This window comes from Gasterosteus aculeatus, chromosome 1 (genome assembly GCF_964276395.1).
Source record: "Gasterosteus aculeatus chromosome 1, fGasAcu3.hap1.1, whole genome shotgun sequence".
NCBI classification, from domain to species: domain Eukaryota; kingdom Metazoa; phylum Chordata; class Actinopteri; order Perciformes; family Gasterosteidae; genus Gasterosteus; species Gasterosteus aculeatus.
The window spans coordinates 14,211,153-14,226,753 of NC_135688.1; the positions used below are offsets into that span (position 1 = coordinate 14,211,153).

The window sequence follows — 15,601 nt, forward strand, 5'->3', positions numbered from 1 at the left end:
AACGGGACTTTTAGAAGAGCACTTGAAGGCAGCAGCAGTGAGCCGCTCGTGTGCGTCTCTTTCCTTTCTCCTTCCCGCCAGCAGGGCGCGTGCCTGCGCCTCCCACAGAAGACGTGTGCGTGTGTGGGGGGGCAGAGAGATAGAGGACTCCTGGCAGAGCACAAAACCCACTCCCCGTGAAGCTGCGAGAAGGAAAAGCTCCGTTGTGTGTGTGTGAGTGAGTGTGTGTGAGTTTTTAAATGTCAGAAAGCCCACGCACCGCCTCCACTGCTCGCGGGACTCTCCCAGGATGCTGGACCCTCACGCCGGGCACAGAGTGGCAGGCTGCTTGATTCTGCTCTCCCTCCGTAAGTAACGTCACTCACTTTACTTTCTAATGTGCGCGGACCTTCCGGCACCCATGGTTCATATTAAAGCGTGTTGTTGTTGTTGTTCGGAGCGGACTCTTCCTGCTGGCAGCGCGTTGTGGAGAAGTGCGCGGCCATGATTCAACTTCCCGAGGAGTTTGTTCTTTTTGTTTTCTTCCACGTAGTAGTTCGCCTTGTGGGGGTCATGCAGACATTTTGACGGTTCAGGTACCATTTAAGAGTCAATGGTGGGGGGTTGAATATGTGTGTAAGTCTTCGTAAAGTAGCTCTCCTTCCTGACACATCGACGCTGCACCGGTGGCTCCACGCAGCCCGGCTGCGCTGCACGAATCCAACTACACAAGTAGAAGAGTTGACGACATGCAGTGATTCATTCCCCCTTTTGGTTGCCAAGGAAAGGAAGGAAGGAAGGGAGGAAGGAAGGGCGGGGGGCAATATAATATCCACCGTTCTACCCACGTGACAGGACTGAGAGTGTTGATGTACTTTTTTTGGTGTGCTTAAAGTTGTATTTAGCTGCTGGATCATTGTGGATAATCTGCATTTTTTAAACACATGGAGTTGATTGTTGAATAGGAAACACAGTCGATCAACAGGGGCAGTGCATGCGATGTCTGTCATTAAAAATCGAGGTCTGAAGCGGCTCATGCCGTGCACACGCGGAATATGCTCGCGAGTCCTTTTGGGTGCGGTGCGGCACTCGACGTGTGTCTGCAGCTGTGCAGAGAGTTACAGGGAGAGACCGATGTTGCATCGGCTCTGTGCACTATGGATGTCCCCTCCCCCTGAACTGTGGGGGACGCATGTCGCATGCAGGAGACTTTGAGGGTGTTAGACAGTTGTCTCTGAAATATAAGAAATAACAGAGAGGCCAACCTGTGCCTGGGCGAATACCACGGAAATATTAATGTCATGTTCAAGACAATAAACTGATCGGTTACAGTGTGAATGAATCACAATCCTGCAATAAAATGCTTCTGGTTGTACTAATACTAATATTTGGGTTTGACATTGGGTTTGATGGGAAAACCATTTTTTATTGTGAAATTTATAATAAAAGCAAAGAGAAAAAAGGCGTGCGGGAAGGCAATCATGCCTTTTAGAGTCATGACTACTTAATCATAGATATTGTACACACATACTAGGGCGGTATGGCCCAAAAAAAATCATATCACGGTATTTTGTATCCTGGTATATCACGGTATTTACCGTAACGCATTCCTTCATTGATCCCAAAAAGGACTGCAGGGCACCTGAGCAGCTGGCCAACTCGGTCCAACTGCCCAGCGAGTTAGCGTGTCAGCAAGTTAGCTTGTTAGCGTGTTCGCTTGTTAGCATGTTAGCGTGTCAGCGAGTTAGAATGTTAGCATGTTTGCGAGTTAGCGTGTCAGCGAGTTAGCTTGTTAGTGTCTTAGCTGTTGTTGCCGCTAGCATTGCCACCAGAGGCAAAACCAGCGGCTCGACCAACTTTGCAACAAATTGTTTACTAATCTTACGTTAACTTATGTTGGATTTTTCCGATTTTTAAAAAAAATGTTATGAGCGTGTGTGAGAAGTTCACACCATAAGGAACTATGAAACCGGTATATCGCCCCAGGCCATCCCTAGCACACACTTACTGTAGCCGTTGTTTACATGCTGATCGTTTGTAAAGTGAATTGGTGAGTTGCCTCTGTCACTTCCCCTTTGAACGAAGTCACTTAGATCATTGGGACGGGATTTATCAGCAGCTGCCTTGCATTTATGAAGCTGCTCTCTTTTTCTTTTATTTTGTCACTCACTCCATGGAAAATCCTCTGAAGATTTCTTTCTCCCTTTGCGTTACCAGTGTTTTTTTCTTCTCGAATCAAATTGAGTTCTGTGTACTCCTTTTCTGGGAGAGTAAGCTAACCCAGCGACTCAGATCTGTGAGAGTCTGAGTCTGTTGTCACATATTATTTAGGATCAGTCTTTCGCTCTCGCCTGGGTGAGTGCGGCAATCCGCCGGTTTGTGCGTTTGCCGCAGAGGCGAAGCTGCTCTTCTGCGCGCCCCGTACTGTATGCAGTGTTTCCCCGAGGTTTACAACTTCGGGGGCCGAGGGGGGGATCAGGGTGCCACCTCAGCTGTCATTTGCGACGTGTGCACCGGAGCTGTCTGAGCATGACTGGCTCGCGGTGAGGAGCAGCACCTCCGTGTTGGACTTCCAGCGACTTCACTTGCGCAACACCTCCAAGGTTATTGCTGCTTGTCATCTTAGTTCAAGGTTGGTTTCATCTCTCCATCCCCAGATCCTGAGACCCCTCAATTCGCGTGATTTTTGGGTTTGATGGCGGTAAGGAGAGAGCTCAGGCACTGGAGAGAAGCTGTACAGTAACCCACCAGCTGGGTAGTGATGGAAAGGCCGAGATTTAGGACGCGAGCAGCCGCGGTGACTTCTCTCCATGGCTTACGGGTTCTGTGGACCATGCACCTGGTAGAGATGCCGAATGTGTTATTGATGGCTCTTAAATTAGATTCAACTTCAGTGACTCGCATAAGACAAGCGGGAAATCTTCACATTAGAGCAAATGGAACGTTTTATGCATCAAAATCTGTAGATTTTGGTAAATCGACTAACTGAAGGATCTGCTCCACTATTAGCAGGACTGCTTTCTGGCAATGCACTTGCTGCATCAATGTGGTCACACTTTGATGACATTGGTGTCAAACCAGTTTGTATGATACTTGAGATACATTGTTGATGAACAAATAACTCATGGAATGTCCAACACCATACTCCATGCTTCACCGTTAAAGTTTATGCTCCGAATTAACAACCATAATAAGTATCTGAACACATGGAGATCTGTCAAACGTTCTAACGTTTAACTGTATTTGAATCAAAATAAATTCCCCCGACAGAGCGCCGCAGCTGGGTTCAGAGTGCCAGAACGGATTCTAGATGCTGCTGGCGGTGCTTAAATGTACATGAAACGTTGAGATTTAATGTGACACAACGGCCGATGAATCCTGTGCAGCACACATGCCTGACATACAAATCACAGGCATTATTACAGTTGTATGTTTCAGGGCAAACTGTGTGCCATCTGTGGCTCTTTTTTTATGAGCTCCTTTTAGCACGAGGAGTGTCTGCTGCTTCGCTCCCCATTATATGTTCACCCATGAAATAATCAGAGAAAGTCAAAAAACCTTGACACTATATCTTTGTATAATATGTTCAGGCTGAGCACAAAGCAAATTTCAAAAGGAGAAGGCCGACAGGCAACGGAAAGAAGCAAACACCCATGCAGCACAAATTGACATTAAATCAGGTCTGCAGAGTTAAAAGTGCTGCTTATTGAGATGCATGACTCCTCTCCTTGAACGCAAGACAAGGATGAAACAACCAGGGGTCATAGCAGAAAGAATTTCAGTTCTTGATAAGTTTTGAGATCGGTCTGAGCTGTCACGCTGTCGGCGGCAGAGAAGAGCGTCCACATAGCATTGGACAGCATTGTGCAAAATCCACAAGCGGTTCAGTGACAATTTATTTTTTCATCTCATGCCAAAGCTTTCAAATTTCATGGGAAAAATTCTGCAATAACTGCATAGTAACTGTATGGTGGACAACAATGGTTGTAATGGAAAACCAACCGTAAATGGAGAATTTGTGTCGGGCAGCAAACACCCATCTGCTGCATGAAACTCTTACTCGCTAAATGCAAACTGGTTTAGGCAAACTGCGTCCTGCATTGGCACCGGAATCCCAGCATCCTCCACTACGGTTGAAGGCACAATCTGCACAGGCAGATCAGTTCTCTGAAGCCTGCACGCGTACTGTTGGGATTACAGACGGCGACCAAAAAAAAACCCCCTCAAGTCTGACAGATTTGCATGAAGATGAAAGTGAACTTTGTGTTGAATTTGAACGCACCTCAGTGACATAAACGGCCTTCGCCAGAATCCCATTTGGGTACGCTTTGCCCCGCGGGCAGAAGTCCACTTTTCAGTGGGCTCTTAGGTTTTCATGTGATCTGCCAGCTGTGGAGGAAACGTCTGAGTCTCTTTTACTCGCTGAATGTTTGGCTGTCCTCTCCTGCCGCTCGACGCCATTGTTTGCCACACAGATGGTTTTTCTGCACAAACCCCTTAGCTGGGAGCTGCTGGCCGTGGATTTAGAAGGGCTCGGTTTAATTGCCCTCCGTTTGGGGACGTCTGTTCGGGTGGCAGCACTGTGCAGGCTTGACTTTTTTAGAGGCTTTTAGTCAGCTCATTCTGCTTTGAACAATGACATGTGGACGCGGTGATTATCGGAGCCTTTTTGAAGCTGGCACCGACTGTTAATTAGCATTCGTGTTCATGTATTGCACTTCCATGTCTGTAAACTTGAATTGCTTTCATGAGCTGACTCCCATTTATTTTAACTCCCGCCTTACGCATTAAGCCCTGGATGAGGCGGAGAGTGCAGTCAAACGCCGAACAACTGTATTACAAGCAAGTATCGCTTAATTACTCCGGATCCATCAAGGAGTGGCTGCTGACACAATCGTTCATCTGGGACAAAAAGGAATCGTATTCCTGTAAAGTCTGTCGCCCTACACCCACAGTACAAATGTTCTTTGTACATCCACCGCGGCCTCCTTCCTCTCCACAGTGGTGATGAGCAGCGTGTTCCCTGGCTAATTGCGTTGGGAGTTGCATTTTTCTCACAGAGACCATGTGAAACTGAAGAACTCTGAGCTTTCAGCATGTACAGCTATTTGCGGTGTTCCTGAAATCAAAGCGGGCCGGGTCGTCCCACCTCGCCGCGGCTCCGGTGAAAACATGCTCGGAAAACAACGGGCTTGATTATGCAGGCTGAAGACGCGGTGAGGCACAGGTGCTCCCATCAGCACTCCTGACTTCATGTCGGGAGTTCCTCGTCTCCCCCCCGCGGGTCTCTCCCGCTCCCTCGCCGGGACAAGCTCAGAGAAGTTGGCCGCCATGTAATGAGCCACGGACGTGTTCCTGTAGGAGGCTTTGAGTGGTTTAGCGGCGTCCCGCGCCAGATAATGTACCGCCTTCTCGCTCTATGGAGCTCGGGGATTTGCTGGATCGTATTTTATGTTTTGTGAGCCTCACATGGCAATTATGGTTTGTGGGCGGGAGATAATACCGAATTAGTTTTGTCGCTGATAAATGAAGGAGGCAGTTAATGTACATGGTTATTTCCCATAGTCCCTCCTTTTTATCAGCAAGCACAGGCTTTTCTTTTCTTTAGGCGCCCCAATGGTCTATACAGGAAAGTATAGAGGACCATGGTTTAAAGAAACCGGTTTAACAACTGCTAAAACTGTGATGAATGATCACATGATGATACATTAAAAAAATAGCTCAAGGTCCTTTTTAATGGAGCTTTGGTTTCTTGGGGTTCTAACCATCATGTGGTCCTCAGGGGATACAGTTTCCTCAGTTCTCACAGACCTGCGGATGTACACACGTCACATTTTTCTGAACTCTTTTATGGCTTCTGGTCCAGTTGCATTAAAAATCAAGGTTGACAGTTCATTCAATGTGACCAATGTTGTTATTGATAGTGTCATGTGTTGAACAGGGGAATTTCATTCATGAAATGCCCCTTTTTCCCAGCTCATTATCTCCAGGCACTCCGGACGATATGGAGGATTTTCCTCAGATATTCTGAGCGTTCATAACTTCATATTCTCGTCACAAAAAGTCTTTACGAACAGTAAAGCTCTAATATTCTAGCTGCATACAAAACAAACTGTGTAAACTAGAATCCCCTCTGACGCTTCAGTCTTTCTGTGGACGCAGTAATCACAGTAATCACTCCCTAAATGTAGGTGTTACCTGCTCTTTTGAAGTATTCTCCCTGAGAGGAACCTGCAAACACACTGGTCCTCCAGCCTGGTTGGCACATTTTGACCTTGTAAAAACTCCTCATTGTTGTTTTTTTGCTTTTGTTGTTGTTTGTTCTCACTTGGTCGCTTTATACACTGAGGTGTTATCTGATCAATTTACTGCATATTGAGCCAACGTACCTTTTTTATATATTCTTTTATGACACTAAAGCCCAAATTCCTAGAAAACGTTTCTGCTTTTAAGTTTTAATCAACACTCTCCGTGGCGCTGCGACTCAGGAGATGGAGGTTTAACTCTTTCTCTGTGCTGTCACCTCATTAAAATCAGATTTAAAGCCGACTGATGTTGGGGGAGAAGCCGCCTGATTTAATTTAAACGGCTGTATAAATCCATTCTTCTGTTTTTGACGTATCGATTTGAAATCCTGGGAATCTTTTTGAGGAGACTTTCTCATCTCGGAATCAATGGCAATTTAATTGGCTAGAAACTCTCAGTGCTCTAATTACAAACTGGAATAGACGAATGGTCGGCTCAGCAGGAAAGGAATGACCTTTTGTTAATGTGTCTTCTTCTTTTTCAGATACAATAAACTGGAGCAGGTTTTTCTGTTTAACCCTGCTTGCTTACGATGGCCTTTTCTTTCATTGCTGTGGTCTAAAATAATATATTTTTCACTTTCTTTTCTTCCAGTCCACATCAACTTGTCTGCTGGCAGCTCAGGAAAAGGCTCACAGGTACGGAAAGCAGTTTATTTCCTGTGCGGAGATTAGTCTTCACCTTTGCCATTTTGCTTGTTTCTTTATTAGTTAGGTTAAATCGTTCATCACCTCCATTAAAGCCGTAATTCCCCGACCAGATGAAGTGAACAAGTGTCTCTTTTCTTTTTATGCACGGATCATTGTCCCCTAGATCGGAGGCTGCGTTTCCTTCCGCAGTTCAAATCCATGTGCTCTTTCCTTAAGTACGAGATGATCTTCCGCAGCTGCATTTCCTGCAGTTGCGGCTCAATAAATAATGAACATGTTCAGTCGCTCTACTTCTCATTGGCGTGAGGAGACGCTGACAGTGGGTCGCCCGGCACAGTCACAGAAATGGAAAATTGCTTTTCACTGATGCCAGCCGCTTCTCTCCCTCGCGTGTTTTCACTAACACAGTTTTAAATGATCACAGGTGGTAATTATATCCAAAAAACTAAACTTCCAAGTTAAAATAAGTATAATCTAGGTGAAAACATGTTTTTCTATTTTTGTCTGTGTCACATTCCGGGAAAAGGCAATGCTTGATTGAGCGGAGAAATTGTTTTATGGAGTCAATGTTTTGACTACGTACTTGGACGCGAATGTCAGAGGCATCTTAAGAGCATATTTTTCTGTCCAAACCTCCCTTCTTGACCCCGACATGCGGCTTCTGTCGAGCTCCCGGGCGCTGTTGCCTGGTTACCAGGGGACCGCGGCGGTCGTTTCTCCTTCACCTTCCCAACATGCCTTGTGTTTGTGAATGCATTTGCACTGTTTTGAAGGTTGTTTCCCAAAAGAAGAGCTGATCCAAAATGGTATTTTACTCAGACATTTGTTCTATTTAATAATACCAGCCAGTGTTTCCCCCTAACATCCAATTAGGGGGGCGCCCCGCCTTGTTAAAGTTAACACGTTTATCTTTTATATTTAAAAATGAAAAGATAAGAAAAATTTGATTTATTAGAAAAATGAAAGAACTGAATGATTATTTTCCAACCGAGTATTATGCACGTCCGAGCAGGAAGCTGAGATACCAAGGAAGTTTCTGTACCTTGTTGCAATCCACGATAACAAAGTTATTGTTGTTGGTCCTGTATATTTCTTAGATGTGAGATGTTCTGTGTGACATTAGCTTAGCGTTGTTGTGGGCTGTTACGGGCTTGCCAGGGAACGGCATGATGACATCTTTTGTATTTTTAGTTTAGCTGGATAAAGCTGAGCCCAGACGCTGCTTCGGCCTCGTTGTTCTAGTTTGCTGGTCGTGATGAAATGCAGCCGCAGTGTGTTTTATTTGAAGTGAGCACTGTGCCAGACTCAGTTAGAAAAAAATAGCTTTTTAAGTGCTACGTTGTTTGTTGGCAGCCAGTCGAATGGTTACTTTAGAGGCGGTTTAGCCTCGTGTGCTCTGGTTCATGTTAGTTATGAAGAGAACTCAACTCCTGGCATTCACTTCTGGTGTTCTTCACCACGGTTTTGGAAGTAGCGTATTTTCTTACTACTTAATGGGGATTAAATTCATGCAGATGTGAAGAGGCGTTCACGAGGATTTGAAAAGTATCATTGATGTGTGTAGCAACTTTAAAGTTTAAAAAACTTTAAAAATTTCAGAATGTTTTTCGAACTGCCCTGCTATGCATTTTTTCAAATAGGGCTATTAGTTTGGCTGACTAACTTATTGTATGGATCTAAAAAGGGACAACAATAAAGGAAATCGTTATGCAATATTATGTTTTTTTTTATTTTTGCATGCCTTATTTTAGCCTTATACTCATTACTGGTACTAGTTAAACTTTTTAATAAAAAGGTCTAGATTGTTTAGCAGTTGCTAGTTGTAGTGGGGGGAAAGTAAAATTGTTTTGTTTAGATAAATCATTAATAATTCTGAAGTAATGTCATTTATCTGACTTGAAAAAATATGAGATTTCAGTCTGTTTTGGAAAATGGTTAACGAGGAGCTGTTCATTGCATATTTAACCACCTTTTAATGCCCTGTGCAAGTTATCAGCGCATTCAACGTGGTTTTTGGGCCAATGCCCGGTGCAGAGGACCTTCCCCTGAATACGAGAGGGTTCCCCGTCTGACTTCAAACAGCCTGGCTCAGCAGGATTAAAAGCTGGCTAAATCTGCAGGGGCCCCCGTGGTGCGTGTGATAGGGGCAACACTGATCTTGGAATGCAAAGTAGCAGCCGGTAGTGTTACACTTCCCGCTACACGTTTATAGAATAAGTAAACGCGTCTCCCGGATGATTCTGCAACCCGTGACTTACTGTTTGCTCCCTCGCGGCGGAGGAAGAGACGCTGGATCTGTTTCGGTTTGCCGTCAGGATTTGAAAAAGTTCCATGCTCGGCTTTGATCAATACACTGTAGTTGCTAAACATTGCGACAAAAGCCTTGTGATTTTGTAACGCAGGAAACACGGTTGCAGCAGTAGACATTAAAGTGTAATTTTCAGCATCTCTGAATCCCGCGCCCCTCCTCCTTTGAAGACAGCCTGAAGCCCGCGATGACTGGCATCAGCTTGAACTTGGAAACCACTGGAGTGGTTGGCAAAGACGAAGCCAGGTAGCGGGATTATCTGCCACCTGCGGGCTTCACGCACAGGCTAAAAAACACGCGAGCCAAAAGTCTGGTAAATTAAGCAGAAGTGCCTGGAATGTGCTCAGAGGACTCGGAGCAGCGAAAGGACGCACAAGTACATTATTTACGAGCTTCCTGCTGAGGGCCAGCGTAAACCCAATGAACGCCTTCAACTTGTTAATGTTCCCGTCATTTTTGCTGACACTCAAGCCTTCTCCAGGCACATGAAGGGGAAAAGGAACAGCACAGCCCAAGCAGGAAGCATTATTCTGAAAGGAGGGGGGGTCCTAGATGTTGTTAAAAGCCCAAACCAGTCATAGGAAATAAAGAACACAACCTGCACAGCAGAAGTAATTTAAAGTGTTGATCGTTGTGAGTCGTTCCATGCGTTTAATGGTGACTTCACCAAGGTTACGTTGTACAAACATCTTCTCCGGTTCTGTGCAGAGAATCACTGACCCGTTCGATTGAACTCATGTCTGATTGGACAACAACGTTAGCAACGTTATCCGCAGCAGGTCCTTCTTCAAAACCATTTTACTCAAGATGTTTGTGTGACGGATGTCTGAATCAATGCCTAAACTCCGCTGCAATGACCTTTTCTCAGAATAGAATTTGATATATATATAACAAAACCTGTGATATTTTTAATACCTTTTTAGTAGTCGTAGTAAAGTTATTACATTTGAAAAAGTCCAAGGTATTTTTAATTATGTCTCCATGCTGTCCAAAGCTGGAGGCGTTATGTCGGGTCCATTCTTGTGATCTCAGGAGCACCGTGAGCCCTCTGGCACGATTGAACTGCTCAGAATTTGGTCGTCACAGGTCAATGTAGCTTCACAAAAAATTATAGTAAGGATTAAAAAAAAGTGCAGTAAAGCCATTTTTGACAGATGTGCATGCAAACTGCCATGTGACGGATTGACGGGGGAAAACAACCATAGGGCAGTAATTGTAAGTCTCAGTACTTTTGACATCTAAAGGAAGAAGAAAAAAGGTTTAATTGTTGTGTTGTGTGGTAACCTGCTGTCTGAGTCAACGTGACGTTGCGATTAGATGCGAAGGATTTGATTGTCTCCCTAAGTAGACTCTTACCAACAGTATTCTGTCAAATCAATGAAAAACTAAGAGGAGCCAACATGAAAAAAAAGAAATGTTAACAGCTCTGTTTTGGTTTCAGATCATTTTTCTTGAAGAAAAAACACATGAAAAATGATTTACAGAGCCGATGCCGCATTCTGTAAGAAACTCACCAAAATAATTTAATTCAACATGGTTCTTAAATGATTTATTTTTTATTTCTAAGAAACCCTTCATTTTGAATAACTTCCTCTATTTTCTCATGGTATTAATAGAATTTCTCCCACGCATTATTTACTGTGAATAATGTGTTTAGTTTCTTTTCAAGTTGAAATAACCCTCTTAACCGACCAGTTACGGGATTAGTTTGCTTACAGCACTGCATGGCGACCCGTGTCCCTTTTGTACGCCTTTTGACTCGGCTCAGGTGAACCACGACACTGAGAGCCGGCCTCCAGCAAGCCGAAGCATCACGGCTGGAGGAATGTTTTCCTATGTAACCAAGTGGCTAGAATCTGATGAAAAATATCCGCCATCTCATGAGAGGCCAGGGAGCGCACTGTGACCCCAAACGACTTCCCCGGCAGGGCTCGACAGTAGCCGTTGCCCTGTTGCCCTAGGCAACAAGATTTGGACCACTGTCAACATTTTTGTGCGGTCTAGTCGCCTCTGATGGCAACAGCTCTTGTGCTTGGAAAAACAAAGCTGAATCCCTCGGTGTGCAGTGCGAGAGGGAAACTGACCCCTTTGAACCTGGAAAGGAGGAGAAATGTCACGTAAGCATTTGAGGTTATATACTATTACTATTTTCTTTAAAGATAACTATGCCAAACAGCATGAGCCCAAGAAATCAGGGTCTTGGCCAACCTTTTGGTATTCTTTACCACATTCTGCACAAGAGTTATGAAAATGAAAAAAGACTTCTTGCGCAAGTTAAATATGCAGCCAATAGTAATAAATCCTGCCAATCACATTATCTTGCAAATGGTGCAAATTTAAATGCTGTAACATTAGTTGTTCACTTTCACTTTCCATAATATTAATGAAGCAAAAGCCACTTGCTCCTAATAATAGTGTGCTTTAAACAAATGGAGAGAAAGAAACAAAGGCAGGTAAAAAACAAATTGTGTCTTTGAAAGTTGTTTTTCAAGGTTCAACATTTAGATTTACGTGTTTTACAGCTCAGGGTTTCACAATGAAGTGTGTGTGTGTGTGTGTGTGTGTGTGTGTGTGTGTGTGTGTGTGTGTGTGTGTGTGTGGCGCCTTCACACTACATGCACTTCACTTACATACCTATAACCCTTGGATATGAAATCATTCAGGTGCATCTATCTACTTTTCTGGAGACGGGAGGATGCTTGTTGCTATGGATACAATCCAATTATATAAACACAGCTTATTGACAGTTAATTGGTCTACAAAATGCAGATGTATTAACAAGATGCATGAGTGGTGTTTCTTAAAATGCTGCGCAGTAAAGATGAGTAACAGCAGCTGTAGTGTTGCCACCTGTCCTGAGCCACTTTTCTTTACACGTTAGCGACCCCTTTTAACGGCAGTTAAACAGTGGCGAGTGGCAAACACAGCAACGTCTTGGGCAAATCTTCACTCCTCTCACTCAAAGTGGGTCGACAATATTTCTGAGAGAAATTTTCTCTGAGGGGGAACCGGCTCTCTTGTTCGGTGAGTGTAAAGGAGCAGCTTTCCCTTCGCTGCACCAATTGGCAGCTGGACACACACACACACACACACAGTGAGTAGATATTGATAAAGCTAGCTACATTCAGTAAAGTTTAGCTTGGCCTTAGTTGCTTTAGCTACTTTCCATTGAAAAAAACTCTGAACATTAGCCAGCTATATACGTTGCTCTGCCCTGAAGACCCATTCTGGGGAAAGTTGAAATTGACTGTTGACTACATCCTTCCCCCGAGTGTTGTCAGTGTCACATCATAGTTTAGCAACCGTAACTATTCACAAAAGGTTTTGTCAAGCTATGGCCCCTCCACATGCTTCATCAGAGCCATACTGGGCATTATAAGAGCTTTGAGCCTTTCCAAAATACACCACAGCAGGAGAGTAAGGAACGGATTAAACAGTGTGTTTAAAGTCATACTAAGTCAATTTGTAAGGTTACAGTTTAAATTAAGGATCAGTTCTGTACTGCTCTGATTGTACATTTTAAGTGTATTTTCCAGAAACCTCTGGCAACGTTAACTGTTAGCTTTGCTTAATTGGTTGGTACTAATTGTACAAGCATTTTCTATCACAAAGTTTGTATTATCAAAAGAATGTCTGTGTGCGTCTTCTACAATGTCGATCAATTGCCGAGTGTGCTGACTTTTTGCCTTGGGCATTAAACTCATTCTTTTAGCCTGACATCATGCATGTAGCTATCTAGTAGATTCATTTTTAAACTAATCTAATTTTAAATGAATCCGCTGGAAACTAGACTAAAGAAAAATTTATCATTGACTGTTTTCATTTCAGCCACCAAAATCCACAGCGGGGGGATGGAACTGCGTCTCAAATCAACGAGACATCGTCTCAGAAATGAGTATAAATTTCAAGTGATAAATCTGCCGCAGTAACCTCTGTAAACTGCATTTGTGATGTATGAGAGCAAGAGGCTTAGGGACAGTAACCAACAGCGGCCTGAGCAAAAGCTCAATCAAAAAGGTCCTTGGTTTCCAGGTGGACAATGTTGTCTAAAAGGGATTGTCGTGCATCATGGGGGAAATGAAAAGCCTCATGAAAAGCAAGTTAACCGTTTTAGTCAATTTTATTCTTTTATGCTCAAACAATTTAGTTGAAATCAAGCCGCCCGGTGTTCCGATGCTGCAAACGTTCTAAGTCATTAAGTTATCACACATTCAGAGCTTTTGCGGTGAAAAATGACTGTTGAATAAAATGTTTTACCTGTCATGGAGGACGGAAACAAAGGGGGTTTTAATTCTTCAACCTGCTCAATAGATCTGAAAGCAACCTCAAATTGACGCTGTAATCACTTTATCCCTTAATTGATACTAATCTAGAAAGGGCCATTCATAATGAGGTATGGAAGGTCCGTCAACTATGCTCTGTAAACGTCAGAATCCCCAAAATCCTGCAACCTTGAATCATTGTTCCTATCAGTGAACAGAAGGCTAATGGGACCTGACGGGTCGCTCACATCAGTGGAGCGCCTGTGCCCTCGGGATGGAGAGCTGCAGCACGAGGCCGGAGCTCTGACGTGCATCTCTGCCAGCAGCCTCCCAATCCGAGGCCGGGCTCAAAAAGGGGGTCTTTGCGAGTGTCCTTGACTTTATAACAACCCCATTGTGTAGGTTGAGCATACTCGTGTAAACGTCCGCTGTTGCGCCACACAAGGCGCAATCTTTCTGGCGTTCCGTCTGCATCAGTGCTGAGTTGCCGGAGGCCGAAAGCCCTTACCTGTACCTGTGTACAGAAGAAGAGCCGAGCCCTGTGAGACGAGAATAAGCCGTTTTTTGGCGCAGAATGTTGTATTGTTTACCAGGGAGAGAGCTGTGTCTCGCACCTGCACCCACGTGATGGAGTGTGATCAAGGAGCCGGATTGAACAAGCTTTTGACCATGTCTATTATAAGCGTGTATGTTTTGGCATTAGGGTTGTTTACATTTGGATTAGAAAAAAAAAGCTCAACACAGAGCACTCAGAAAAAAACAGAAACTAAAAAAAGACTGTTGAAATGGAACAGGCTAAATGTGGATCACATGAGTTCAGAAGTTCATTTTGCATTGGAGGTTGAACATGCATCTTTCTAGTTTATCACTGTTGTCTTTGTTTTCCTACATTTTATTAGTACAAGTATACAGTAAATACATAATCCAAGTATCTCAACCAGCTGTTCACCCTCGACAAACAGCAGCAGGCAAGAGGACGAAATACGGAGTAATGCATCCATGAGCTTGAAGACCAAAGTGACAGCAAACACTGCACAGGTGTTTGTAATACTTAAAGACAGCAGCAGCTTTTTTTTTCATAATATCCTATCTCCACGGAGATATCAGCAGCTAGTACTGGGCTCGGGCAATAGGAAAATATTATAGTTCAACAAAATATCCGTTGGCCTGGATAAAGATCTTCACATGCCAACACTATTATGCAACACATGAAGTTACGCTTTCTCTATGCTGTATCACATTGTTTTAGCATCTCAAAAAGAGTAAGAACATGTGTTCACTTGTATAATGCTGGACAATATAATAATGATGATAACCCATGCAGCCAACGAGTGGGTTAACAGGTTATCAAATAAAACAAACCATTTCATGGACGTGTGCTCACGTTTACAGTCACTGACTGGCGGGAGCGACGCTTCTGCTCTACTATAATCCTGCTGTGCCCAAGTAGTGTGCCGATCGAGATGAATGAGAAGGCCGCCTGTTATTCAGGCTCGACACAGGCCACGGTACCACAGCTCAGAAGGAAAGAACACACAGTATTACAAACTGATTAAAACCTGTCATAAAAATACTGCACGTTCTCTACAGTAGGCTCTCACGTGCGCAATCGATATAATTGGTAAGGTCTCCCCGACCGGTCCATTTATCACTCTGGGGGTCTTGATTTATTTTTTTCGGACAGCGACAGTGATTTTCCGTTTCCTCTCTGCCTGCGGGGTTCGTTCCTGTGCTGCAGGAGACGGAGTGAAAAATCTTTGCACCTGCCACTCTCCTGTCACAACAGCGGCATTCATCCAGGCACATTTCTTTCACGATTTGCCTGTTGCCATAGATCATATTTATTGAAGTTGAAAAGATTTTACCAGAGCAATTATCTGATAGCAAGTCAAATTCTGCCGGCTTGGGCATTTCTTTCCTTGAGGTGTCCTCACTCTCCAGCTGAGGGAAATGATTTCGCAGGAGAAGTGCGTGTGATAAGATGAGACAGAAACCTTGCGGGCATGACTAATGCTAGCGAGTCCAATTACGCTGATGTCTTACACCCACTGAATCAAATCCTCCTGATGTGATCTCGTCTGCCTGCGCATATATTT

The 15,601-nt window shown here is 44.1% G+C and overlaps 1 protein-coding gene across 1 annotated transcript in view; it reads left to right on the plus strand.

The window, feature by feature from the left end:
* The first annotated feature begins 76 nt into the window (after window positions 1-76).
* The window catches only part of b3glcta (beta 3-glucosyltransferase a), a 44,086-nt gene continuing 28,561 nt past the window's right edge, over window positions 77-15,601 (plus strand). Inside the window, exons 1-2 of the mRNA XM_040181861.2 lie at window positions 77-347; window positions 6,880-6,923. Coding sequence (XP_040037795.1) covers window positions 290-347; window positions 6,880-6,923 — 102 coding nt within the window. The 5' untranslated portion in view covers window positions 77-289. The remainder of the gene's footprint in view (window positions 348-6,879; window positions 6,924-15,601) is intronic.